Source organism: Dermochelys coriacea, chromosome 2, assembly GCF_009764565.3.
Source record: "Dermochelys coriacea isolate rDerCor1 chromosome 2, rDerCor1.pri.v4, whole genome shotgun sequence".
In the NCBI taxonomy this organism is placed as follows: Eukaryota; Metazoa; Chordata; order Testudines; family Dermochelyidae; genus Dermochelys; species Dermochelys coriacea.
This window is the reverse complement of record NC_050069.1, coordinates 167,544,774-167,572,176: the sequence shown is the minus strand read 5'-3', so window position 1 is coordinate 167,572,176 and position 27,403 is coordinate 167,544,774. Positions and strand designations below refer to the sequence as shown.

The following is a 27,403-nucleotide window of genomic DNA, read 5'->3' as shown; positions in this document are numbered from 1 at the left end:
TGTCAAGAACAAATCATTCTAAATCAACCTCATTTCCTTCTTTGACAGGGTTACTGGCATAGCGGATCGGGGAAAGATATAGACATGATATATCTTGATTTTAGTAAGGCTTTTGACACAATCCCACATGATATTCTCATAAACAAACTATGGAAATGTGGTCTAGAATAAATTACTGTAAAGTGCATGCACAACTAGTCGAAACACCATATTCAAAGAATTTGGTATCAGACTGGGAGATTTATCCAGTGGGGTCCCACAGGGGGAAGTCCTAGGTCTGGTACTATTCAATATCTTCATTAACGATGTTGGTAATGGAATTGAGAGTATGCTTATAAAATTTGCAGATGACGCACACTGGGAGGGATTGCAAGCAGGTTGGAGGGCAGGGTTAGAATTCCAAAATGATCTTGATAAATTGGAGAATTGGTCTGATATCAAAAAGATGAAATTCAATAAGGAGAAGTGCAAAGTACTACACTGAGGTAGAAAGAAGTCAAATGCACTACAAAATGGTAATCAAATATGTTAAGAGCTGTTATAAAGAGAAAAGTGATCAGTTGTTCTCCATGTTCACTGAAGGTAGGACAAGAAATAACAGGCTTCATCTGCAGCAAAGAAGATTTAGGTTAGATATTAGGAAAAAATTTCTAACTACAAGGATAGTTAAGCTCTGGAAAAGGCTTCCAAGGAAGTTGTGGAATCCGTATCATTGGAGGTTTTTAAAAACTAGTTGAACAAACACCTATCAGGGATGTTCGAGGTGTACCTGGTCCTGCCTCAGCACAGAGGACTGGACTAGGTTACCTCTTGAGGTCCCTTCAACCCCTACATTTCTATGATTCTATGAGGCCAACAAAGAAATTGACAGAGGTTAGGTTGTGGTGTGCTGAGATGACCACTACCTATCATGCCGACCAACATTGTCTCATTGTGTACTCCCCTGTCAGTCTGTCTGTATGCATCTATTGCCTCTTCTCTTACTCTTAGATTGTAAACTCTTTGGGATAGGGAATGTCTTTTGTCCATATTTGTACCGCACCTAGCACAATGGTTTCCTGGTCCAGAAAAGCCTAGTAATAAAGATTTTGTAGCCCAAATTCACTCTTCAGTTATATCTGTCCTCAGATAATGAGGCGAAGAAGATATTTTGCTTCATGGATCTTCTTGTACTCCACACTGCACTGTGAGTTCATCAAGGGTGTGAAAGTTTGCATTAGCTGATAGGAAGTAGTAGCCTTCCTGGAGTTGTTCTGCAGCTGGTAGAAAAGGCTTTTCACCACATTCAGCTGTCCAGCACGCAACCCAGCTACTCTGGCTAGGTGCTGGCATGAGAATTTTGCATGTTGTATGAGTTGACTGAGTATCAGTTTGTGGGTTTGGATCTGCAGTGACCTTACAAGCCACTTGAAGCAATAGTGGACATAGGAATATATTTGCTAGGTTTGTTTTGTTTTTTTTTGTTTTTTGTTTTTTTTTTACTTTCCAGAGAAAGGAAAGTACATACATTTTGGGTGCAACTACTATTTTTGATTTAGTTAAGCGGCATAGGAGTTGTACTTTATTTGTACCGGAAAGAGTCTACCTTTCCAAACAAATGGCTTTTCTAACACAATATGAACGTAGAGACAATGTCCTAGGGAAAAAAACAGTCAAATGTGAGCTGTCCTTCTGGAGCAGCAAAAGTGAGTCTCACATGAATTATGTTTGATAGGATCCTATTCTATCTGTTCTCAGATCTTGACTTTAATGGTGCTGCTTCCATGCATTTTACTCACCTGTTTTAGTGTTTGCAGAATCATGACAATATTTTGGATATATAAGCAAGCATTCTATTATTAGTCACACCAATGATCTGTGTGCTTGTAGGTATAAATTTGGTCAACTATATTATATTGGTGAAAACTGAAGGCAGTTAAATTGACAGCTGATAGAAAAAAATCCTGTTTCCTGAAATTGATACATGATGCTTGTTGTTTCAAATTCAAATGTTGTAATTTACCTTAAAAAATACACTGAGCAGATGCTTTAAAAAGTCACAGAAAGACTTAGGCAAGCTAATGGCCCCCACATGCTATATGAAGCGTACAACTAAGAATTGACAGGAAGTTTGACAAAAACTTTGTCTGTTATACATTTTTGAAGATTCCATAAAAGCTAGGAGAGCAGGAAACGCCTTTGTTGATAATCTTAACACATCATGAACGTTTGCAAAAGGTAGATGGCCAGATTTTGATCACTCATTTCATGGCTGTCACAATACAGAACTTGTTGACCGTGCATAGTTGCATATCCAATATCCTTATTAGCTGGATAAAATTACTCCTCTTGATCTTTTCAATATCTCATTGTTTATGCAAGGTTTCAGCCCTGAACAATTGCTGGGGGGGGGGGTAGATTAAGACGCTGACAGTACCTTTTATCTAAAATTGTGTTATTTATTTGTACTGCAATGACATGTAGGGACCCCAATGATGGATCAGGGTTCCATTGTACTACACCCTGTACATACACACAACATAAAGATTGTCCTTACCCCAAAGATCTTACAATATAATTACCTGCCTGTCCAACAGAGGCAACAGAAAAACCTTGAATCTCAATTCCAGTATGCAGTGGTACTGGTTTGACATGAGACGTTAAAAGAACTTAGTTTTGTTTAAAACAATATGGCCTAAAAATTCAGAGAGTAAGAATATCCTTGGATCTAAAAATATAGCACAGAATAAATATCAATTTCATTATATGTGGAAGCAAAATAAATAGCACCAGTGGATTATTTTGGGGAAGTTCTATGGCCTGTGTTATACAAGAGATCATACTGCATTATCACAATGGTCCTTTCTGCTCTATGAATCAGGTAAAATAAAAGTTTGTAAGTCAAGTTAAATATATCCTGCAAACCCCTCATTTATTTTGCAGTTTTTAAGTATCTGAGCTGCTAGTAGCTGAAAGTTGCTCAGAGAAGCACTTTTCTATATCACTCTAACTTCGGGAGGAGAGAAGGAATGTTAACAACTCCTGTGTCTGATTTACCACGGCATTACTACAGTGTTATGTCTGTGACTCAATGGAGTTACCCTCATAAAGGAGGCGCAATGCAATGATGAAATAGGCCCATTTTGTAGAGATGTGAAGTTTTGGATGTAGGCCCAAATTGATTGAAGTTGAAGGAGCGTGTTTTGGTCTAGGCCTATCTTTGCTACTGTGCTTTTGAGGCTATGGAGGGTGTGAAAGTTGCTTACAGAATGAAAACACGCTGGCCCTTTGTTTTTGGAGTGAGATTTCACATCTCATAACTGAATTTGAAACATGCATGTTTCATCATGAGAAATGCTTCAAGAGCCGACCTGGAGATAACATGCACTTTAGTGGTTAGTCATTTCCTACAATAAAGGTGCAGTTTGAGCCTCTTTTTTTCTTTTCTCTGACCGCTAAGAACATCTGCCATGGCTACTGCAAAGCATGGGGACAGTAAAAATATGTTTTGGAGAAAGGCGGCACTGTGCACATTTTTCTCAGGATGGTTCAGTTTTGTTTCATTTTTTGTTAACCGTAGGTTAAAACTGAAACTTTAAATTTCACCCTAAGTAGAGGGCAGGGCAGGAGCAGCCTAGAGAAGAAATTACAAGTCAAAAAGTCATTATTTCCTTCCCTACTTCCCCCAGCACTCCAGGGGACAAATAAACTGCCTGTTGCCCTTGACCAGAAGTAGATTACATCTCCCCCTGGAGCAAAGGTCAGTTGGTGCTTTGTGGTGGATAACACCACCCACTTTGTCCCCTGATGTATAGATAGGGCGGCCAAATGTCCTGATTTTATAGGGACAGTCCTGATATTTGGGGCTTTTTCTTATATAGGCTCCTATTACCCCCCACCCCCGTCCCGTTTTTTTACACTTGCTGTCTGGTCACCCTATGCATAAACAAGTAATGTGGGAGTATTGTGCATGGAGTAAAAGGGGTGGGGTTTTTTTGCCCTTGTGCTGCTTTGTAGTGCAAGATACTGTCTAGCCCTCAAAACGTTGTGGCTGAGCTTTTCAGAAGTGCCTAAAGCCAAGATCCTCAAAGCTATTTAGGCACCTATCTCCTTTTGCTTTCAGTGGGAGTTAGGCACTTAAATACCTTTGAGTATCTGGGCCTAAGTGACGTTGGAACTTAAGTCCCACTGAGTTTCATTGGAGAAACAATAATCCCCATTTTTTACAGATGGGGAAGTGAGACACACGATAGATTAAATGACTTTCCCATGATCACAAAGGAAGTCTGTGGCTGAGCTAAGAACTGAACCTAGATTTCCTGAGTCTGAGTCCAAGTCCAAGTTCATTGCCCTATCGCCTAGACTCTCCTTCCTCCCTGAAGTCAAAGTTGGTGCTCAGTAAAGCTCATTGCAGGATCAAGCAGGAGGCTATGGGCTATGAGAGAGAAGACCTTTGTTAAAAGGTAAGTAACTTTATCAACACAAAAAGAAATGAAGACAGTCCCTGGCCCCTGAATGTCCATTTCGATGGTTACTTCAATGTTCTCTTTTCCAAGTTTTCATCAATGTGAAAATCCCCCTACAATGTTTTTCCTTGACCAGATAACCCACAGTGATCATGCATAGAGCCACTGATTCCTTCATGTGTGATCAGGAGCCTCTTGGCCCTTCCCAGTAGAGCCCAAAGTTCCATTTTTTTAAAATTTAACAGCTGTACTGCTCTAAAGATAAATGGCTTTAGGACTGTCCTGGCAGGAAAGCAAGAATATTCTGCCTCTTTTGCTTGCTATCCTTTATCCAAAATTAAACGGAGAAATTGTATCCTTTTGCTATGGAGAATATTGATAGCTTACATATATAGTTACATATTACAGTACTTTTTTTTTCTTTACAAGGAATTGTATTTAAAACAGATGTAGGCCTGATTTTTCTTTCATTTACATTGGTGTAAACCAGGAGTAACTCCACTGAAGTCAAAATGGGTGTTGAAACTGATAGCAGAGTCAGGTCCTATGCCTCAAGCCCAAAGGTACGCCAACCCTCCTTCCTAATGTCTAAGTGACATTGAGCTGCCAGAAACGTGTAAAAATCACTCACACTCTCACGGAGCATTATTTGCTTTCTATTCAGCTTTGTCATATCTGCCATCACATGTAGGAATAAAGTGAGACAGGCTAAAAGTCGAGTTGAATTGGACCTTGCAAAGGGAATTAAAACCAATAGTAAAAGGTTCTATAGCCATATAAATAAGAAGAAAACTAAGAAAGAAGAAGTGGGGCCGCTAAACACTGAGGATGGAGTGGAGGTTAAAGATAATTTAGGCATGGCCCAATATCTAAACAAATACTTTGCCTCAGTCTTTAATAAGGCTAAAGAGGATCTTAGGGATAATGGTAGCATGACAAATGGGAATGAGGATATGGAGGTAGATATTACCATATCTAAAGTAGAAGTGAAACTCAAACAGCTTAATGGGACTAAATTGGGGGGCCCAGATAATCTTCATCCAAGAATATTAAAGGAATTGGCACCTGAAATTGCAAGCCCATTAGCAAGAATTTTTAATGAATCTGTAAACTCAGGAGTTGTACAGAATGATTGGAGAATTGCTAATATAGTTCCTATTTTTAAAAAAGGAAAAAAAAGTGATCGGGGTAACTAGAGGCCAGTTAGTTTGACATCTGTAGTATGCAAGGTCCTGGAAAAAATTTTGAAGGAGAAATTAGTTAAGGACATTGAAGTCAATGGTAAATGGGACAAAATACAACATGGTGTTACAAAAGGTAGATCATGCCAAACCAATCTAATCTCCTTTTTTGAGAAAGTAACAGATTTTTTAGATAAAGGAAACGTAGTGGATCTAATTTACCTAGATTTCAGTAAGGCATTTGATACTGTGCCACATGGGGAATTATTAGTTAAATTGGAGAAGATGGGGATCAATATGAACATCAAAAGGTGGATAAGGAATTGGTTAAAAGGGAGACTGCAATGGGTCCTTCTGAAAGGCGAACTGTCAGGCTGGAGGGAGGTTACCAGTGGAGTTCTTCAGGGATTGGTTTTGGGACCAATCTTATTTAATCTTGTTATTACTGATCTTGGCACAAAAAGTGGGAGTGTGCTAATAAAGTTTGCAGATGATACAAAGCTGGGAGGTATTGCCAATTCAGAGAAGGATCGGGATATTATACAGGAGGACCTGGATGACCTTGTAAACTGGAGTAATAGCAATAGGATGAAATTTAATAGTGAGAAGTGTAAGGTTATGCATTTAGGGATTAATAACAAGAAATTTAGTTATAAGTTGGGGATGCATCAATTAGAAGTAATGGAAGAGGAGAAGACCTTGGAGTATTGGTTGATCATAGGATGACTATGAGCTGCCAATGTGATATGGCTGTGAAAAAAGCTAATGCGGTTTTGGGATGCATCAGAAGAGGCATTTTCAGTAGGGATAAGGAGGTTTAAGTACCATTATACAAGGCACTGGTGAGACCTCACCTAGAATACTGTGTGCAGTTCTGATCTCCCATGTTTAAAAAGGATGAATTCAAACTGGAGCAGGTACAGAGAAGGGCTACTAGGATGATCCGAGAAATGGAAAACTTGTCTTATGAAAGGAGACTTAAGGAGCTTGGCTTGTTTAGCCTAACTAAAAGAAGGTTGAGGGGAGATATGATTGCTTTCTATAAATATCTCAGAGGGATAAATACAGGAGAGGGAGAGGAATTATTTCAGCTCAGCACCAGTGTGTACACAAGAACAAATGGGTATAAACTGGCCACCAGGAAGTTTAGACTTGAAATTAGACGAAGGTTTCTAACCATCAGAGGAGTAAAGTTTTGGAATAGTCTTCCAAGGGAAGCAGTGGGGGCAAAAGATCTATCTGGCTTTAAGATTCTACTCGATAAGTTTATGGAGGAGATGGTACGATGGGATAATGTGATTTTGGTAATTAATTGATCTTTAAATATTCAGGGTAAATAGGCCTAATCCCCTGAGATGGGATATTGGATGGATGGGATCTGAGTTACCCAGGAAAGAATTTTCTGTAGTATCTGGCTGGTGAATCTTGCCCATATGCTCAGGGTTTAGCTGATGGCCCTATTTGGGGTCGGGAAGGAATTTTCCTCCAGGGCAGATTGGAGAGGCCCTGGAGGTTTTTCGTCTTCTTCTGTAGCATGGGGCACGGGTCACTGGAGGGAGGCTTCTCTGCTTCTTGAAGTCTTTAAACCATGATTTGAGGACTTCAATAGCTCAGACATAGGTGAGGTTTTTCATAGGAGTGGTGGGTGAGATTCTGTGGCCTGCGTTGTGCAGGAGGTCGGACTAGATGATCAGAATGGTCCCTTCTGACCTTAGTATCTATGAATCAAAAAATGCAATGAATAAATAGCTGGTATGCCAGTATAGAAGTAGTGACAATATGACAAAATCAACAATACAGTTATCATTTCTGTAGTTTTGATGTTTCTATTGTTGCTGTTACAGTAAAGATAAAGATAGAAGGCACTGTAGAGTAGGTGAAAGAGGTCAGATCTCAAGCTGATCTTAAAGGCTAAAGGAATAAGCTGATACAACATAATACAGAACAAAGTAGATAAATAAACAGGTGAAATAAAATAAAATTCCAAGTCTCTCCCCTACCTAATACACATTAGGTGAAATTCATCCCTCCTCCTGTACAAATCCAGAATAAATGAGCTTTGTGCCTGGAACTAAACATGAGTTGAGGGAACCAGATGACATTCTCCCAACCCACAGGCACATTGTAGGACTGAAATGCAGCCGTTGCCTCTTGACATTCCCTTTGTAGAAGTTCTTAGTGATCAGATCCAAGAATGCATAGATCCCGTGCCTCCTCCACCTGATCACTTCATGCCAGCGTGTTCTGACCCATCTCTGCAATTCACAGCCCCCCCACCCCTGCTTTACATCTGCTCTGTCCATTTCTTCTCACTCCTCGTAGAGTGCTGGTCACAGATGGCTTTGAGCGAGCTTGCCCCAGCAGGATGGCTTTTTACCCACTAAAGAGTAACTAAATATGCCCCCATATATTTTTGGTATACTTCTGTCATGCCATGTCCTGCCTTCGTTTACATGTAGTGTGTCACCACTATATTCGTAAAGCAATCTGAAAGTCAGCTTGCCTTAGTCAGGTCCTGAAGTTCTACTCCATCCTTAGTCAGACAGACTCCTATTAAAGTCAGTGGGAGCTAGAGAGAGTAAAAACTAAGCATGGGCTGCTGGATCTGGTTGTAAAGGAGGTTTGTATTTTATTTTGTGACTCTTCTGCCAGAAAATGGAGAAGAGAAACACTTCATATGAATTTTAAAACTCTTTCTGCTGTCGACAAGTTTCATTCTGAAGTAGTGGGACAGAATTGTACATTATCTCATTGGAAGGACTTCCTAAGTTGTCTGCTCCATCCGCTGGCAATAGTACATGATTGCCCAATAGGCCAATCCTTCCAGTGTTTTATCTAGTCTCCTAAAGCCCTCTGCTCCATCTTCTCAATGGCCACCTCTGGCAAAGGAACCCATTGTCTAATTGACCCTTCTCACCCTTGGAAAAATTTAAACTAGACATTCTGAGCTATTTTCTCTTGAGTTTCTCTCTATTCCTTCTTGTTATGCCCTCCTCAAATTGTTCTTCTCCCTCAATTGAAGATTTTTACAATGCCCCATTATATCAACACCTATTTTTGGGGTAATTCCATCTGTGTGCAGAATTTTCACAATTCGGTAACTGTCTTAAGACGAAAAAAATAAAGCCAGAGAAAGCCAAACAGGAATCTTAATTTAAAAGGTTGATTTAGAGGCAGAAAAGCCAATCTTATTTTTTTAAAATTGTTTTTGGTTTTTTTTGCTAAGCTACTGAGTGCAATTCCTGGTCTGTGCTTCCCTTTCTGTCACTTCTCCATAATTCTTAGCATTTCGGTTGGGCTGCTGTGTCTCTGCTGCTTCCTCTTTTCCTGCATTCCTATATTTCATTATTTTGCACTTCTTCCTCTTCAAGTGCTTTTACAACAGTGCGAGGAGGATGTGGAAACCCAGTTACAATATGACACACAAACTGCAGAGTCACAATTGCTTTTATTCGGTTTCACCTCCTGGAGTGTGGAGCTGAAGGGTGGGGCAGTGGAGAGAAAGAGACCCATAAGCAGGGGAGGTTCAAGCCTAGAGGTTCTGGAGCAGAGGTTTGTGATAGCAGCTTTTAATGTATTTGTTTCAATGTTGTCTGACGGTGAAGAAGACATTAGGGCAGATCCTCAGCTGGTGTGACTTATTGTAGTTCCATTGTCTTCAATGAAGCTTTGATGATTTAAGCAGCTGAGGATCTGCCCCATTACATTAAAGCTGTATTGGCCTAGACCCACAGTAAAGACTAACCTAGCTGCAATAAGTATCCGACACATTTAGTCCGTCTTAATTTGCCAGGCAGCTGTGAGACCCCTCCACAACAATGTGTGCAACTCTTGTACTATATTGTGAGGAACATTGCCACTTTCTAGGTCTCGCTGTGACCTGGGGCCTCTGCATTAAGTGGTTCCTCAGCCACAGAGTTTGCTGCGAAATCTGCACTTTGCTTTTCTCCTAAAGATAAGAGTACAGATCCAGGCCTCATATTTGTGAAGCGAACCCTTTAAAAGGGTGGTAAATGTAAATGGTGCAGTACGGTCTTTCTGAGATTGCAGGCAGCCAGAAGCACTTGCCCCAAGAGATGTGTACTGCCCCCATCCACTTCAGAAAGGCATTTTCAGGGTTGCTATAAGCACATATTTTACATGGGCGCCTTCTGAAGCCTTTGAACTGGACTGCCTGGATACGAGGCCTGAGAACCCGTGTAGGACTTGCTCCAAACTTCTGTTCCATGACTCACAGGAGGGAAGGGCGCAGCTAAGGAGACATACAAGTGTGGGGTGGGAGGAAATAGGTAACCTGTCCAGACTGCTGTGTGTGTTTGTGGGAGCCGTTAGAGGAACAGTAGCTGGAGGTTTCCTGTTAAACCCGACAAGGGGGAAGCTGTGATATGCCTCAGCTATGGCTGAGGTGGAAGAATGGAGTTCCTGATTCCCTAGGGGACTCAAGTCCCATGGCGTTCTCAGGGTGGGGTTTTCAAAAGCACCCAAGTTGATTTAGAAGCCTAAGTCCCATTGTGTCAATGATATGTTTAAAAAATGTGCCTTCAGCCACCACAAAGCAGCTTGTACTCCATGCTATTCAGCAATGGAGCATGACCAGAGAGGGGCGCCTACAGCTGCAAAATTGGAAGCAATGTCTGAAAAAGCTCTGGTTGTGAACTCTGAAACCTAAAGAGGACAATACCTGTTAATAATGTTAACTGTTTCCCTGCTGATCATATTAGCAGAACAACCCATCTAATGAGGATATCCCACAGCCCCAAGATACCTTCCACTCCTCCCCAGGTGCCAAAAACACCAACTAACCACTACTCAGCTGACAAACGCTCCAGCTTATCCCCTGACAACTTCTATGACTATGTCTACACCTACAGCGGCATGTAGAGTACCAGCACTGCATGTGTAGCTATATGCCACAGTGAAAGGCTCAGTTATTGGGGAAGGACGTGGGGAAAGCCTTTCTTGGAACCTTTCCCTGCAGCATTCCCATTGCTGGAGCTTTTCCCCATTGCATCTCCCTGCTAGAGCCTTTCAATGCGGGGGGAAGGCTCTGGCAGCAGGGAGGCAGCAGGACACTGCACTGCTTAAAAATAGCAGTGTAGACATTGGAGGCAGTGCTTGGGCATTAGAGATCAGTGTAGTGTATACACTGTGGGGGTTAAAGCATGTGGTGCTTTTTCTACTTGCCTGCGTCTCACCATCTATGCTGCAGTCCCCTGTGTGTCAGTCCAAAAATCGGCAACGTGTTAAAAACAGGCATCAAAAAAATTGAAATTAAGACTGAGTCAATAACACAAGGGCTGCTATGCTGACTGGATTACTCATTTTCATATTTAATTCATTAGATACCCTCCAGTTTTGAATGTGGAATGAAACTGCTTCAGAAACTGCTGTAGAAGTTTTAGTCTGTTGCAGAAGTCAAGGATACTTGTCTCAGAATATAGTTTAGCTCTCCACAGGCCTACCTATAGGTTAGGATAGACAAAACGTGTGAGAAGCTACCAGAGTGCATGCGTGCACATGCACGCATATAAAAAGGGCATGGCCACAATTTTCAAAAGTAACTGGTGATTTTTGGTGTTCATTTTTGGATGCTGAACTTGAGATACCTTAAAAGGGCCTGCTTTTCAGAGCATGCTCAGCACTTTTGGAAAATCAGGACCTGTAAAAGGGTCTCAAGATGAGCACCCAGAGATGGAGGCACCCAAAATCACTAATCACTTTTAAAAATGTTTTCTTCTAGGGGTAGGTGAGCAAATAAAAAGCTATTAGGCTTGAACAAAGGAGCGAAAACTGAAGTTAGACAAATTCAGACTAGAAATAAGGTGCACATTTTTAACAGAGATGGTAATTAACCACTGGAACAACTTACCTAGGGCTGTAGTAGATTTTCAATCACTTGAAGCCACTAAATCAAGACTGAATGGCTTTCTAGAAGATACTATGGCTCAACCAGAAATTATGGTCTTGATGCAGGACTTACTGGGTGGAATTCTATGGCCTGTGTTATGGAGGAGGACAGACCAGATCATAAATGGTCCCTTTTGGCCTTAAAATCTATGAAGCTACTAAATATGGGGTGGTATTTATGAAGGCCAGTTTATCAAATGGATTCTGTTTTGAGGATTTCTTGGAGGTATTTGTTTACTGCTGCCAGCAGAGAGTTGTCTGTGGTGCCTTAGTAAACCTCTCTTGTGTGTAGATAAAAATCATTAGAATTTTAGATGCTGGCACTCTGAAAATAATGATTGTTTTGTCAATTATTGTATAAAATAAGTGTGTGATCTCGGCTACCTTTCTAGAGATTATTAAAAGTAAAATTGGCTGCGTAATTAGAGTGATCACTACTGAGCACACGGCTCTCCTTCTTGTCCACTCCCCAGCCAAAAAGTACTGCTGATGTTTTTCTGTTTCTAAATCAGGACTGAGTTTCAGTGGATTACATACTAGCCTTTGACATCTAGAACCTGGAATTCAGGATCTTATTTACGGCCCGCTCCAGCTTCTTTTGAAGTAGACATAATCCTTTTCATCGACTTCAGTGGGAATTGGATTGAGGCCTTAGTTCAAAAGTGAGAACGAGTGTTTTTGTCTCCTCCAATTCTCCTATTCTGTATCATAAAACCACTGCACTATTTGGTCTAGTTCAGTGTGACTGTCTGTCATAGCTCAAGAGAAGTTCAGGAATTGATTAGCTGGAAAGTTGCAAGTCATGACTCACATGCATTTGATGCGCAGAACAGGGAAGTTTGCACCGACATTGCCCACACTAGGTCTGATCCAACTTTAATTGAATTACTCTTAATTGACATTAGCATCAGTGAAAGGGGAATACCATTCACTGTGCTTGGCCAGGCCAATGCTATCTGTCTTTCACTTGCCATGCACACTACTGGGGAGATGTTCAGCACTACAGGGAAGATCTCAGTTGAGCTACACCGCTTTATATCAGCTGAAAAGAGACTTGATTCTGATCTCACTTGTACCAGTGTAAATCAGGAGTTGGTGTCAGTTGAGTCAAACTGGTGTCTGTGAAATCAGAATCAGGCTCAAAAAGCTCAAATTATAAATTTTCACTTCAAATCATCAGCTTGGTCAATTTGACGGTAAACTCCTGCCCTACTGGTGTCTGGTATGACACCTGAGTGACAGCAGTTTTCTTTGAGCACCAGCTTTTTCCTATACGTACTGTACTCTCCAATGCACGAGTGTCTTATCACATACCTGATGTGTGAGGCAGCAGTGAACCTGTTAACAGAAATGTTAGATCCATGGTGCCAAACAGAGTTTCTTATGGCCTGGAATAAAAGGAATAAAATTCAGTGCTAAGACAGCATTGTACTAGCTAAATCAACAAAAAATACTGGTATTGACATTACTTAACAGCACAGCTCAGTAAAAGTGGCCAACAAATTCTAAAAGCATACATCTAATTTTAGTGCTAACAGATGGAAGGAAAATTTAGAATAGGCCCAAATCTCAAAGCTATTGTATGTGAATCACAGCTTAGGTCATAACAGTTCGTCTCACCTAAAGTGGTTACTGACCTGCAAGTGCCTCTGCCTTTTTGTTACAACTCAGTGTAATGTCCCCTGCAGTTCAAGAACCCCCTTTGATGTGGACACAGTGGTGAAATGAGGATAGACACATGGGTGGATTTTAAGTGGCAAGCTGCAAGTTTTATTAAACTTAAACCCAGGGGAGGAGCGCTCCCTGCCCATCACCCGTATTTCCCTATTGCAGGTACTTAAGTGGTTCCAATGTGGGGTTTATTGGGTTCCTACCATATAATCCATAACTTGGGGTGGGCTGTCCTCAATGTACCCCCCAGGACTATCCTTGTTCTGAGTCCTACCAGCACCACCACCCGCAAAGGGGAAAGAAGGTATAGAAGGGTGAGGACCTCAGCCCATGAAGTCCACAAGGTATCACCCTATTCTATGAAATGAAGGCCCATCACCATAATTCTATGTCTTTTATCTCATTCTCACACTGGAAGCTGGCTGCAAGTTGTGGTGAATTACCATCTCAGCTAGGTACCAAGCACATTCCTACTTAACCCACAGTGGCTTGAAGGTGCTGCAAGAAAGGTGAAAAACTCCCCAGTCCTCTGCCAATTGGCCCATGGAAGAAAAAATTCCCTTCTGCCCCCTAAACAGGAGATCGGTTAGACACGCAGCATCTTTCAAACCGGGTTCCCATTCCTAGTTCAGGTGGGTAGGGTGGGGATGCTGGGACAGAGCCAAAAGAGGCATCACATGTTCCAGCTCCAGGTGAATCCTGGGAGCTGAGGAATAATGACACTCAACACCACTCCCCCTCAACTGCCAATAGGTGCCAGAGAGTGAAGGAGCTACTGGGCATCCCTGAGCAAGTGTCTCCCTCCTTCACTGCTGGGACTGTCCCCTTTCACCACTGGCCTCATTAAGTTCCCCCAGCCGTTGAGGCAGGTGGGTGGCATTTCTGAACTTCTTTTTTTAAAATGATTGTGAGTCACTGGGGGTTACAAGAGTTCTGACACTCTCCAAATCACACTCCACACTCCAAATCAGAAAGTGGAATCCACACACAGCAAGGCAGTAGATTTTGTTGTTATTGTTGTTTGTGTTTAAAAACAGCACATCCTAGAGTGCAGATCAACACTGATAAGGTTCCCTGAAGTGTCCTTGGAGGAAGGATTTGAGAGATAGTGGATGTCTCCCCTATCAGGAGAGGTCATTATTGGCGTTGGGTGTGGTCTGCAGCAAAAATTTAGGTCGACCCACTATGTTGCTCAATCCAACCCCCTGAGCAATGTAGTTAATTCGACCTAACCCCTTGTGTAGACAGTGCTAGGTCAACAGATGAGTTCTTCTGTCAACCTAGCTAGCACCTGTCAGGCAGGTGGATTATATACACTCACAGGAGAACCCCTCCTTTCAGCATAAATAGTGTGTACACTGAAGAGCTACAGCAGCTATGTTGTGCTGTGTTGCTTTAGCATTTCAAATTTAGACAAGCTCTTAAATTGTGATAAGTATCAAGTTCTGCTTCTTTTGGAAAACTGTTGATACAACAAAAGCCAGGAAGTTCTGTATCTATAAATTCTTTGCAGAAAGCAGCTTCACATCAGCACACCCCCTTAACCATATGCATACACACAGCTGTGCCTATGTCCGCTGTGAATATTTTCATATCTGACAATGATTTCATATAACTTTTATTATATATTGTGACTTGCATTATTTAAAAATTCCCGCCAAATGCCCTGGTGTTATTTTTTTATTCGTTAATGTGCCTGCAAAATAAATTCAGATAGAAACAGAGGAGGCAAGGAATTGCATTTGTGCAACACTGTGCCCCTGGGTGGGTCACTGTTAGGGAGAATCAAACCTGGAGTTCCTGTACTAAAAGCATGAGCCTTTGCTACCAGTCTTAGGGCATGTCTGTAGTACAAAATTAAGTCGATTTAAGTTAAGTTGACATATAGCCACCACAGAAATTAAAGCGGTGGTTCATGCCCACTCTATACTCCTTCTGTCAGCAGTGCACATCCTCACCTGGAGCACTTCCATCCACTGAAGTGGGGCATTGTGGGCCACTATTAGCTGGAGCCCAGCCGCTGCCCTGAGCCTGACAGCTGTATGTGTGGGGCTCACAGCTGCCCCACCCCAATTGTCAGTACTGGGGCGGGGGAGGGCAGTTTTGAGCCTGTCATCTGGGGCTGACAGCCAACATGCCGATCTAAGTTACACAGTGTCTACTGCATGTTCTAACTATACTGACACTAGCATGTGCCTCGTGTGGAGGTATTGTGTCAGCATAGTGGACCACTTACTTGAATGCAGAAGCAGCATTCTAGCATAGACACTGACACAATTAGGTCGATGTAAGCTGCCTTACATCAACCTAACTCTGTAGTGTAGACCAGTGGTTCTCAACCCCGGGTATGTGTTGGGGGCACCATGGCATCCATCAGCTCATCTAGATATTTGCCTAGTTTTACAAAAGCCTACATAAAAAACATTAGTAAAGTCAGTACAAACTAAAACTTTATACAGACAATGACTTGCTTATACTGCTGTATATACTGTACATTGAAATGTAAGTACAATATTTATATTCCAATTGATTTATTTTATAATTATATGCCAAAAATGAGAAAGTAAAAAATTTTTCAGTAGTAGTGTCTTGTGACCCTTTTGTATTTTGATGTCTGATTTTGTAAGCAAGTAGTATTTAAGTGAGGTGAAAGTTGGGAATACGCAAGACAAATCGGACTCCTGAAAAGGGTACAGTAGTTTAGAAAGGTTGAGAGCCACCGGTGTAGACCAAGCCTTAGAAAGCTCACCTTGAATGGTCTCTTAGAATGTGTGCTAACTACTTATGCTAAACCATCTGTTCAATCTTGTGTTTAGCTGTGACACTCTGAGTACCTTTCCCAGACTTGAAGAAGAGCTCTGTTTAAGCTCGAAAGCTTGTCTGTCTCACCAACAGAAGTTGGTCCAATAAAGATATTATATCATCCACCTTGTCTCTTATAAATCTCAGGTTGTTAGCACCTATAAGTGGCACTTAATCAATATCTCTGTCTGATAAACTTTTCTTCCTTCCACAATGCATAATTTTATTGATACTTCATGTGAACACCAAACAGGCAGCTAGTTAACAGAGATGGGCCAGATAAACTGCTTGGATTCAAACACCCTTCTAGTTTAGATCAGGCCCATTGAACTGATTATAAAGCCCTCTAGAATCTAACTAGTTAGGCCCTGCTTCAGCAAGGTACTTCACATGCTGAAAGCTGGATGCATGTTTAATAGATTTAAATAGGAATACTCACATGCCTAAGTACCTTTTTGAATTGGGACCTTGGGTCTGATCATTTTTCTACGTGCAAAATAGTTTCCCACTCCCTAGCCCCCATCTGCTTTTGTTGGACTTTACCAGATCACCAGCACTGCTGCAACAGAATTCTCTGGTGCTTTCTCTTCTTGGTGTGGTGGGGATTTCTTGGATAATCGGATGTTAATAGGAGGCTGTGCATAAATCCCCACAGGCCAGGAGAAATAGAGACCTCTTTTGTGGACATACAGAAAGGAGTGGCTTTTTATGTCCACTCACTTGCATTCACTATGCACTGACTTGTGTGTTATACTTACAGTTCCACAAGAAATTGCCAATCTGTTTGTATAACACAATAAGCGAAGGGCAACTTCATTCATTAAGAGAATGTGGAAGCAGGGGTATTTTGCCTATCAGCTATCATACTGATGTGCTTCTTCTGTGAACTCTAGCTCAGGTTTTGCATTTGCAGTGGAAGGAAATGGCAGCCACAGATCACCAGATGGGTGGAGCTCACCAGAGTGGTTGTCCTATGGGAGATAGCTTATCTGAAGGAGCCTGTGTGTCTGGAATCATGTATATTTGAGTAAAAGCCAAAATTGGGGTAGGGAACAAGTTGATTCCAAAGACTGATTGTCTAGGAACCTTGAGTAGAGGGAGTGGTTGAGTTTACTTCAGAAGGATGCATCAGGAATCCTCCTTATCCCACATGCCCAGTTTGCTGCAGTTGCAGGGGGCCTCAAGGCATTGGTGGATCTTAGTGCTAACCCTTCTTCTTTTTTTCCTTTTTCCTTTTAAAATCCATTTGAGAAGTGGATAATTCTGAGCAGCTGCCCAATTATTATGAAGTACCTGCAGTTTCATCCACAGTCTCTTCTTTGCCATTTTGGAATTTGTGTTACAGTAAATGACTCACAAACAAGTGGTTGTGAAGGGAAGTAGGCCTATTCTGTCACTAGGTTTACTCATCTGTTTCAGGAGTTAGCTTATATTTGTCTTACTGGTTCTGCTGTTCCTTGGCACACTGAATTCTTTTAACAGGTTGAATCCTTTTCTGATGAAAGTGCTGTACTGGAATTTGTTCAGGTTGGTTTGTAGCCAGGTGGTTGTTGCTTTTAGGGGTTTGGGAAGCTTTTTAAAAAATAGTTCTTTTATCTATGTGGATAGTGTATTTCAAGGTCCAAATTTTTAGCCAACCTTAAATGGCATCTAGGTTTTTTTTTATTATTTCACACATGCAGTGCTTGATTTGTGCCAGAGCTTGCCAAGGCTGAGCCCCGGCACCTCTAGGCTTAGCAGTTCATAGCCCTGGCACCTCTCGGCTTGCTGCATCAGTTATGAAAGTAAAAAAATTGCTTGAGCCCTGGCACCTCTTTCATTAAAAATTAAGCACTTCACACATGTAAGTATCACATATGCATGTGCCAGTTGGTACTTGTACATGCAACTGCAATAACTGCACGTGCAAAATCACAGGCCACTTTTAAAACAATTTGGCCTCATCTCCTTTTTTCTGGAGTTCAAGAATCAGTCAGTTTGGGATAAGTCTAGCAAGGCCATATTGTGTCCCTTGAACTGGTAACCTGGACCAACCCCATAAAAAAAAATGATGCAGATAAGGAAACTCAGACATTTCTTTACTTTCTCCTTGAAGTGAATGACTGAAGCTATTATTACTTATTGTTATTAACCTCATTATTATCATTATTAACTTTTGCCCAGACCTTTTTTAAAGATATTTCACAGCTCTATGGAGAAAGCTTTAAAAAGGCATGGGGGGATTGGTTGGGCAAGAGTTATTAATAAAAAAGTCAAACTAGAGAATAAACTTCATTCATTATTTTACAAGCCAGCCCATGAATTTTGTATCTTTGAAAATCATTCTGTGGACAAACGCCTCGCCTGTATGTCTTGTATTTCTGTGAATCATTTCCTCCCTTTGGTCTTTTATACTAAGGATATTTCTGAGGCATTCATAAACCCAGTTGTTTCTTCCCCACCTGTAGCACTACTCCTCTTTGTGACAGCAACATTGTTTCCACAGCAACTCATTGTGATGTCACAAACTAAGTGACTGTGACTTCAGCTGGGTAATTAGCATCACAATCTGAGTCAAAACCCCTCCCCACTTTAAAAAACAAAACAAAACCCCCACCACATCTGATTTTATTTGAAAATCTTTGTAAAATAAAATAATGTGAATTACTGAAAATATTATATTTAGGCTGACTTTTACCAGGGTAAATGAGAGCAAAGTCTTGCTCCATGTGTTGTCTCAAAGCTTGGATTGATTTTCTTGTTTATTTTTTAAATAATAAATAATAATCTGTTCCTGTCTTCTTCAGCAGTATTGTCTGTAATTTGCTAGCTAGGATGGTATTAATGATTTTATTCTCTTCAGCACAACATTTTAAATCCAGTATTCAAATCAATTTCCTCTTGTTGCAGCTTTATCCATCTTCTGCTTGCACAGTTATAGTATCCTTCATGCAAAAATCTTGCTGTACTTTAAATCTATCATTAAAACATCAATTGAAAGCAGCAGAATACTTCCAACTTCCCTTAAAATATCAAATTTGCACACACAAAAAATAACCCAAACACTCAAAAGGACCTTTCCTTTGCTATTGACTTTGAGGACCCTGCGAGGTGGGAGGGTCTCAGAATTTGGGCTGCAGCCTGAGCCCAAACATCTGCACCACAGTTAAACAGTGCCTGATCCTGAGCTCCGCGAGCTTGAGTCAGCTGGCACAGGCCAGCCGCGGGGTTTTAATTGCAGTGTACAAATACCCTTAAGTATCATAAAATGAAGATTCCCTAGTGGGATTTTCAAAAGTGCCTAAGCAAGGTAAACCCTTAAGTCCTATTGAAATCAGTGTGACTTGGGCACCTAATTTGCTTAGGTGCTTTTGAGTATCTCGCTAGGCATCTATTTGCATCTTTAGGCACTTAAATACCATTGCAAATCTAGCCCTGCCGTCATAAACTCCTTGGAAAATCCCAGCTGAAGAGAATAAGGGTAACATTTTCAAAAGCACTTAAGTGATTTAGGAGATTTAGTCCCATTTTCAAAAGTGACTTAAATACTTAGGGCCAGATTTTCAAATCTACTTACACACCTAAAGATGCAGATAGGTGCCTGCTTCCCATTGAATAATTCCCACCTAACTCTCCTAAATAGTTTTGAAAAAATGGCCCATAAGACCCTTTGACTTTCAATGAGTCTTAGGCTCCTAGACCCCTAAGTCACATAGGGGCTCTTGAAAATTTTGCCTTGTGTCTTTAGGCTAGAGTCAAGCCATTCTAAGAACTGATGCACAAAGACCCAGGGAGAGGATAGCATATAAAAAGGCAGTTCCTTCTCCCAGCAAAAGAATGTAGCTTTCTTTATATGTGGGTTGCATAAAGGGACTTCAGAGCCAGACTAGAAACTATAATCCAGCATGTGGTAAAGCAGACATTTACTGGATCGAGACAGTCATAGTATGTAAACAGCAGGATTTACTATTTCACCAGAAGTTAGTTAAGTTCTCTGACAAATGGCCCGTTGATCTTGCCTGACGATATTTCAGCAAAGGCTTTTCATTGCTCAGTGAGAACTCTTTTTGCCTCAGATTTCCACCTATTAAATTATACTGCATCCCATGAATACTGAGTCAAGATTTCCGAGTCGATTCCTTACAACAAGCAGCTTGCACAAGGATGCTTCAAACTGAGGCACTGTGTCTGCTGGGATTCTGCAGCTTCATGGCTTGTGGCTTGAGAGGGGGAAAAGGAGGAGAGAAGAAAACAAAAGAGGAGAGTGTGGGTGTTTCCTTTCCCTTCCTGTGACAAAGTCCCGAACACCCGACTCAACTGCCAAATCCTCTATCAGCTATTAAGAACCTCCTGTTTCCCAAGCAACCCATTGTGGTCTCTCTCCCCCTTCTTCCCAGATGTCAAATCTTCATTCATGACAAAACCCCTCATTTCTCACTCCATGTTGTCCAGCTCCTCCCAGGGGATCATGGGGCACCTAAATACCTTTGAGGATCTGGGCCCAAATCCTTTTCTCAAGGGCCAAAAATAACCCAACCTCTCCACCAGCCACCCCTTCACCATAACAGTATGAAACAGTCTCTGTGTAGCAAAAGCCCTGATTTCCTCCTCCAAACCAACAAGAATCCTGAACAGCATTCTACACACACACACAAAGAAACACAAATCTGACCTCTATCATCTGAAAATCCCTCTGTCTTCCCTTAATACTTGCTATGCTGTAGTTACATTTTGCTTGTACCAAGGCCCCTGTGCACTGTCCAGAAAGCTGGGCCTATAACTTCTGCCACTAGCTTCTTAGATTTCTGCAGAACTCTTGTGCAGCAGACTGGAAATCTTGCAGCAGCATCATTTCAGTTTAAAAATTAAGGTTTTGTTGAAACACATGTGAAAAGTAATAGAATAATCATTACATTAGCCCTGCTCATATATTTTGATATTAAACTCAGTTTGCTCTCTGTCCTTATATCTGCAGTTTCCAATGTGCTGCAGGTTGATATCACCTACCAGAATTGTAGAAATAGTCAGGGGTAGGAAGATGAAGGATTTGGTATGTGGTTAGGAGACAGAAACGCTTTGGACCCGTGAGGAACCATGAGAGGAAGATGGGGATTATGGGAGATGTACATTAGATAGATGGTTCTTTTAATATCATGGTCTCTTAAAATTTGCAAGATCCTCTTTTACCTTTCAGTTGCCTTTCCTGCAATTGTCTTTTGGCATTTATCACATCATTCTTGGGGGACTTGGTAGTTCAGTCACTGGTGCAATATATGCATTCATCACAGTGAAAGTGGATTCTGATTTAACCTCTTGTATATCTGGAGCCTAATTCACCACCACATTAGACCAGAGTTCTGCTGGTGTAATTCAATGGCATTACATCAGTGTAAAAATGAATTATCACTGTGTTGAATCAGGCCCAACCTGTGTAGGAGCTTAAAAGGTCATCTCTAACCAAATTTAAGCATATTAATTAAAAGAATAATGGTTTGACTGGGTTAGAAGGGCTAGGTTTTCATAATAATAATATATCATATACTGTTCCTGGGCTAGGTTATCTGTACAATACTGGGCAATGCATATTTTGTTGTCTGGAAAACACAAAGTATCAAATATTTATTGTTGCATCAATAAATCTGAAATACAAATCCTGCTCTCTGCTCAGATGATGTGACAAGTCACATCATCTGATCACTAGAAACACCTCTATAGAAGGGAAGGAGATCATACAAGGCTCATCTTCCAACTGAAACAGAAAATGTTGATATTTAATCCAATCCAAGTATAAAGCTTCAGACAAAACTTTAAAACTGACACCATGCCATTGATCACAATTAAAAAAATTTGCTTTAATACATTTAAACTAATTTCCTTTCCTCATCCCCTCACATTAAACACTCTCCCATTTCCACTCATTTTCTTCCCCGTTCCTGCTCTAACACATCCAGGCTCCTGTTGAGTACATTAATGATCTATACCTCCATGGCTATTTTCAGTAATTAAAGTACTCTGAAAAGTTACGCTGTAAAAATGTGCTCCATTTATTCGTGCAGAAATCTATTTTCCTAACAGCCAGACCTGTAATCTCCCTCAAAGACAAGCTTGGTTCTTTCCTTCTCTCACATCTTCCCCAGTAATAAAAGTTCTGCAAGTCAAATTAGGCCCTCAGGAATACCTGTGCAACTCTATTATAATAAATGGGGCTGCATAGGTACAGTTGACTGGAATTAGGCCTTGCCTTTGCTGGATTTTTTAGCCACCAGTGTAGCTAAATTAAAGCAGGTGCATCACTGCAAAAGCCATAGTAGAAGCATTGCCTTGGTTTATACTATTTGTCATGGTGCAGCTCACCTCAGGTTGCCGCAAATCAGTACAATATGTCTGCACTAGGTTTATGCATCAGTGCAGCTACATTACACTGTTTAGCTACACTGGTGGTGAAAAACCTGTGTAGACAAGGTTTCAATTAAAAAAAATCATGTTGATGATGTGCAAAAACTTATGGAACTCTGTGGAAAAACAGCATTTTTCAAAAGGAAATGACTGTGTATGTATATGAGGATTCTCCTTCTAGCGATCATTCTGCTGTCCTTCCTTTATATTGTGTTTTTTCTGTGTTATGTCTGTGGTGATAGTTCTGCCTCTCTTTTAGGTAAGCAACGTCTTTTGTAGCAATAATATCATCTTCTTTGACTTTTACTGCTAGCAGTACCACAACCCAGCATTCTGTTTGCCTTCTTTGTTGCAGCTACATATGGGGCTGAAGGCTTTAGAGATTTTCCCGCAATTATTCCCAAATCTTTTTCCTGTAAGTATACAGTGTGCTCTCAATTTACTGACGGGCATGTCCATCTAGCACTTTTATTTTTTCCATCACTTCAGTGCTCACTAATTTACATTTGTCTGCATTTAATGACATATACTGTTGAAGGACTTAAACGGTCTAATCCTTTTTGTATCCCCACATTAAGTTTTTCTCTTAGTAGATACAAATGTTTTAAAAGTCACATTTGGCTGGGTCTGCTAATACAGAAAAATTTGTAATTTTTGAAAAATAAGACTAACTTTGTTCAATAATTTATTTCTACAAGCAAGAGAAAAAGGCAGATGCAAGATTGGCTGAAAACAGTCACGTGACAAGACGGTACATTTTTGGGGTCACATTTGCAAACTAATGCTTCCTGACTGCCATTGAGTTTAGAGAAAACTACTGATCACTTCTGATTAGCCAGTCATGTAGTATATAAATATGTTGTGTTTTTTAAATTGCTAAGAGGTGTGTGGTATTTTTTTCTGGACTTCTGAATTATTCTCCTCGTTAGGAGGAAAGCTGGAGAGGAAACGTGTGCACTTGTCCCAGGCTTAGGTTGCATTGTAATAGAAATGCTTTATCTTAAAAACACATTAAAAATATCTAGAATGACCCTATAGACCTATAAAAGATGCACAGCCCACTAGTGCCAAAGCTAAACTCCTTTGTCCTCAACTTCTATCCTGTAGCAATACATATATTGGGCCAAATTCTACCATCAATTACATCTGTGCACTCCCACTGGAATCATTTTACTTCAGTGCAATTGTTGGGTGTAACAGAGATCAGAGTTTGGTGAACTGGTTTCATATTTAGAAGAACATCAAGGTCTATTGTCCCTTATTGACCTTGGCTTAATATATGTCATCGTTGCATCATCTTTTACATCTCTTGTCGATATGAAATCATTGTTATTACAATGGAAGAAAATCCTGGCTCTGGATTGGATGAAAATAGGTATATGTTCAGCCAATCATTTACATTTTTTCATTGCTTTTATTTTGCTGATAAAAATAAACGTTTTTGGAAAAAATCCTCAATTGTAACAATCATTTTCAATTTAAGAAAAGGCTGTTTTTCAACAACAAATAAAATTCATTAGAAAAATTTTGACCAGCTGTAGTATCAAGGAAAAAGATGAAAAGGTTATTACTTCACATTAAACATAATACAACCCCTGTGCAGGGGTAAAGAGTGAATAATGGAGTTATCATAATTGACTACAGGCCTCTCCCATAGTTGGTTAATTCTCAGAGGTTCAGGTCTTTGCTGTGTACATATAAGATAACAGTCACCTATGCAGCAGCTGCCAAAGGCAGTTATCATACACAAAAATTTTACCTGTAGTTTATTCATATTAACAAGAGAAAAATTATGTAATTCAAACAGTAGCACCTTTTTTACCCTTATTACCTGAATAATTACACAGTTTCATATGCATTAAAAAAGGGACTTAAGATAAACAGGAAGAAGCCGATTTTCTGATGCAATTATTTTAAAGGTTTATAATGCCGACCCATTCTCTCATCCACTTCAGCCTGCATGGGGAATACAGTGACTATGTTTTAAGTATGGGACCGCTCTATTCAGCCACCAGTTCCTGTATCCAGTCTAAACCATTCTTCTATTTTCTCCTACTGACTTGGCCCCCTTCTCACCACTTGTCCTTGGATCTAGAGACCTTCTCCTGTCACCCAGTAGCATTCAGTCATGCTGTCCCAAGTGCATGAGTCCTACTCCTTTTACTTCAACCACAGTTCCAGTCCCAGAGGCCTCAGCCTATTCCCTCTCACTCTTTGGTTTCTTCATCTGTGCCTGAGTCCTCTTCTTTCCCACTGCCATGCTGTCTCCTTCCAGTGACAAATAATCAATCAATATGTGGATTCAAGATCAGTACAACCTTCAATCTCTTCCTATTCACAGAAGAAGAGGTGTCTTGGTAAGGCTATCGAGGATAGAGAGTGGCAAATGTATTTTTAATGGCATCCATTATCTTTGATGGGTACTCATTTTCACTATTTGGTGTCCAAACAATATGGATTCATAATTATTCTCCTTCCATTTCATTTGGATTGATGATGCAGATATTACAGCTGCAGAAATCTGAAAGCCTTAATCATCTTGTGTTTGGTTACTGGTATCCATTGCACATTATTCCATATGTCAACTCACCACGTTGCACATAAAAATGTCTCCATATCACTGGTTTCTGTGCCTTGGTATATTGTACATTCTGTTTAGAAGTTTTCTTCTTTGATTTGATTGTTTCTTTGCCACTGTGTTTCTTTTGTAACAAAACTGAGTGGCATCCTGTATTGTTTTTTTCAGCCAGTAATATTAAAATAGAGACTCAGAGTGATGAAGAGAATGGGCGTGCCTGTGAAATGAATGGGGAAGAATGTGCGGAGGATTTACGAATGCTTGATGCCTCTGGAGAGAAAATGAATGGCTCACACAATGGCCCAGGCAGCAAAGCTATGTCAGGAGTTGGAGGCATTCGACTTCCTAACGGAAAGCTAAAATGTGATATCTGTGGGATAATTTGCATCGGTCCCAATGTGCTCATGGTTCACAAAAGAAGCCACACTGGTAAGGCCTGGCATAGTTTTTCCTTTAGGGCCAAGAAATGGCCACATAAATAGGAAAAGACTTATTTTATGAGTGTTGGGAGCATGTTCCCTTTTGTATGTCAATGCAGCTTCCTTAAGCATTTGAAACTATGTTACTGAGCCATTCCATTCTGAATTTGAAATGAAGCAAGTTTCCCCCTAAAGTCAATTGATTCCATCCCAGAAAGTCTGAAATTGAAAAGGAGCCCATGGTTTAAGGGTTCAGCACTAACATATGCTATCATAAAAGCGGCAAAGAGTCCTGTGGCACCTTATAGACTAACAGACATATTGGAGCATGCATCTGTTAGTCTATAAGGTGCCACAGGACTCTTTGCTGCTTTTACAGATCCAGACTAACACGGCTACCCCTCTGATATGCTATCATATAACTCAGTGGTTCTCAACTATGGGTCCAGGGCCCGCAGGGAGGCCGTGAGCAGGTTTCAGGGGGTCTGCCAAGCAGGGCTAGCATTAGACTTGCTCAGGCCCAGGGCAGAAACCCAAAACCCCACCGCATGGGGCTGAAGCTGGAGCCTGAGCAACTTAGCTTTGCTATGGTGTAGGATCTCAAGCAGTTGCCCTGCTTGCTGCACCCTTGCTTTTGTATGCAGAAAAACAGTTGTTGTGGCACAGATGGGCCATGGAGTTTTTATAGCATGTTGGGGGAGGGATCTCAGAAAGAAAAAGGTTGAGAACCCATGGCATAACTGATATGAGACTTACATAACAATTTCACTGATTCCATTACACCATCAACAATGGTAAATTATCCTACTTACAAACATCGATTCCAAAGGCATCCCTAAACTAACTTGACGTGGTTCATTTTTTTTTAAATGTAGGCAAAATTACAAGAACATTTCCTGAATTGTTTTGCACTGTTAAGTGAACAGTGTTCTTCTATTTCCAACATTGCAAGAAGATCATGCTATTAAAATGATCAGTGCCACAAATTAAGTAAATTACAAGTCTAAGAATCTTTTTTCATAATTTCTAATAAGGTCTGAAAGCAACCAGAATTGATTTCACTGCAGACGCTTTACACAATAAAAGCCTATTATAATGATCATCAGCGAGAATTGACTCTGAAGGAGTTCCAATAGGACTTCAGAGAGACATGGAATTAAGTTGTTTTTTCATAAATGGTAGCTTTTCATTATCACGATGCTGTAGATCTTCTGCCTGGGTTCTCTTGTTCTAAAGAGCCTCAAAGAGTTAAGAACTAATGATCATAATGCCACACAGTAAAGTCTAAGGGCATGATCCTGCCACTGACTGTGCCTGGGGACAGGTCACCTTGAACTTAGTGCGGCTTGGCACAGGCATGGGGATGAGCTGTATGTAGTCAGTTTCAGGATCAGAGCTTAAAATTGTAGCCCAGTTTGTTGGGTATCAAAGGGACAAATTCAGCCTTGGAGTTTCCAATTGTTGTTATCTTGATAAATTATGCTGCTTAAAAGAAGGGATGTGACAATTGTGCACAAATATTTGAAGAGGGGAAGCAGTTATTAAGAATGATGTAACCAGCAGTACTAGCTTGTGTCCTAGTGAAACAAAGTAGCCAATAGAATTGTTTACCAAGAAAATTGTGGAAACAACTTCCCTAGTTATTCAGGAGCAGGTTAAATAAAATGCTTGTGGGTTTAAAGTAGAGAACAATAATGCACTAACTGGGGAACATGCATAAAATGACCCAGAACAACCTTTCCAACTCTAGTGTTTATCATTTTAAATGCAACTGTCCAAGCTACAGTAGTGAACTGTACTCTAGCATAATACTGAGAAGAGATGATAAAAAATGGTCATGGTGATGTTTAGAAATGTTGTAACACTTACCTATTTCAAAACACTGCGTGATTAAATTAGATACAATATAGCCTTCTCTAAGGGAAAAGCAGATGTTTTGTACCTTTATTGGAAAAGCAATGAAAAATTATTGAAAGTGTGATACTGCAATGTACTTCATAGTGGTAGTAAAGGGTTTGGTGGTTT

The 27,403-nt window shown here is 40.6% G+C and overlaps 1 protein-coding gene across 14 annotated transcripts in view; it reads left to right on the top strand.

Moving 5' to 3' along the window:
• Positions 1 to 27,403, top strand: part of IKZF1 (IKAROS family zinc finger 1) — a 92,960-nt gene that overhangs the window by 39,772 nt on the left and 25,785 nt on the right. For 4 of the 14 annotated variants that reach the window (XM_043508645.1, XM_043508643.1, XM_043508642.1 and 1 more), the window contains exons 4-5: positions 22,737 to 22,796; positions 25,128 to 25,388. The exons of 4 other annotated variants lie outside the window; for them this stretch is intronic. In XM_043508645.1, the coding sequence (XP_043364580.1) occupies positions 22,737 to 22,796; positions 25,128 to 25,388 (321 nt within the window). Of the gene's footprint in view, positions 1 to 4,208; positions 4,443 to 4,935; positions 5,009 to 22,736; positions 22,797 to 25,127; positions 25,389 to 27,403 lie in introns of those variants that run through there. 6 more of the 14 variants (XM_043508647.1, XM_038390094.2, XM_038390097.2 and 3 more) reach the window with 3 other exon arrangements.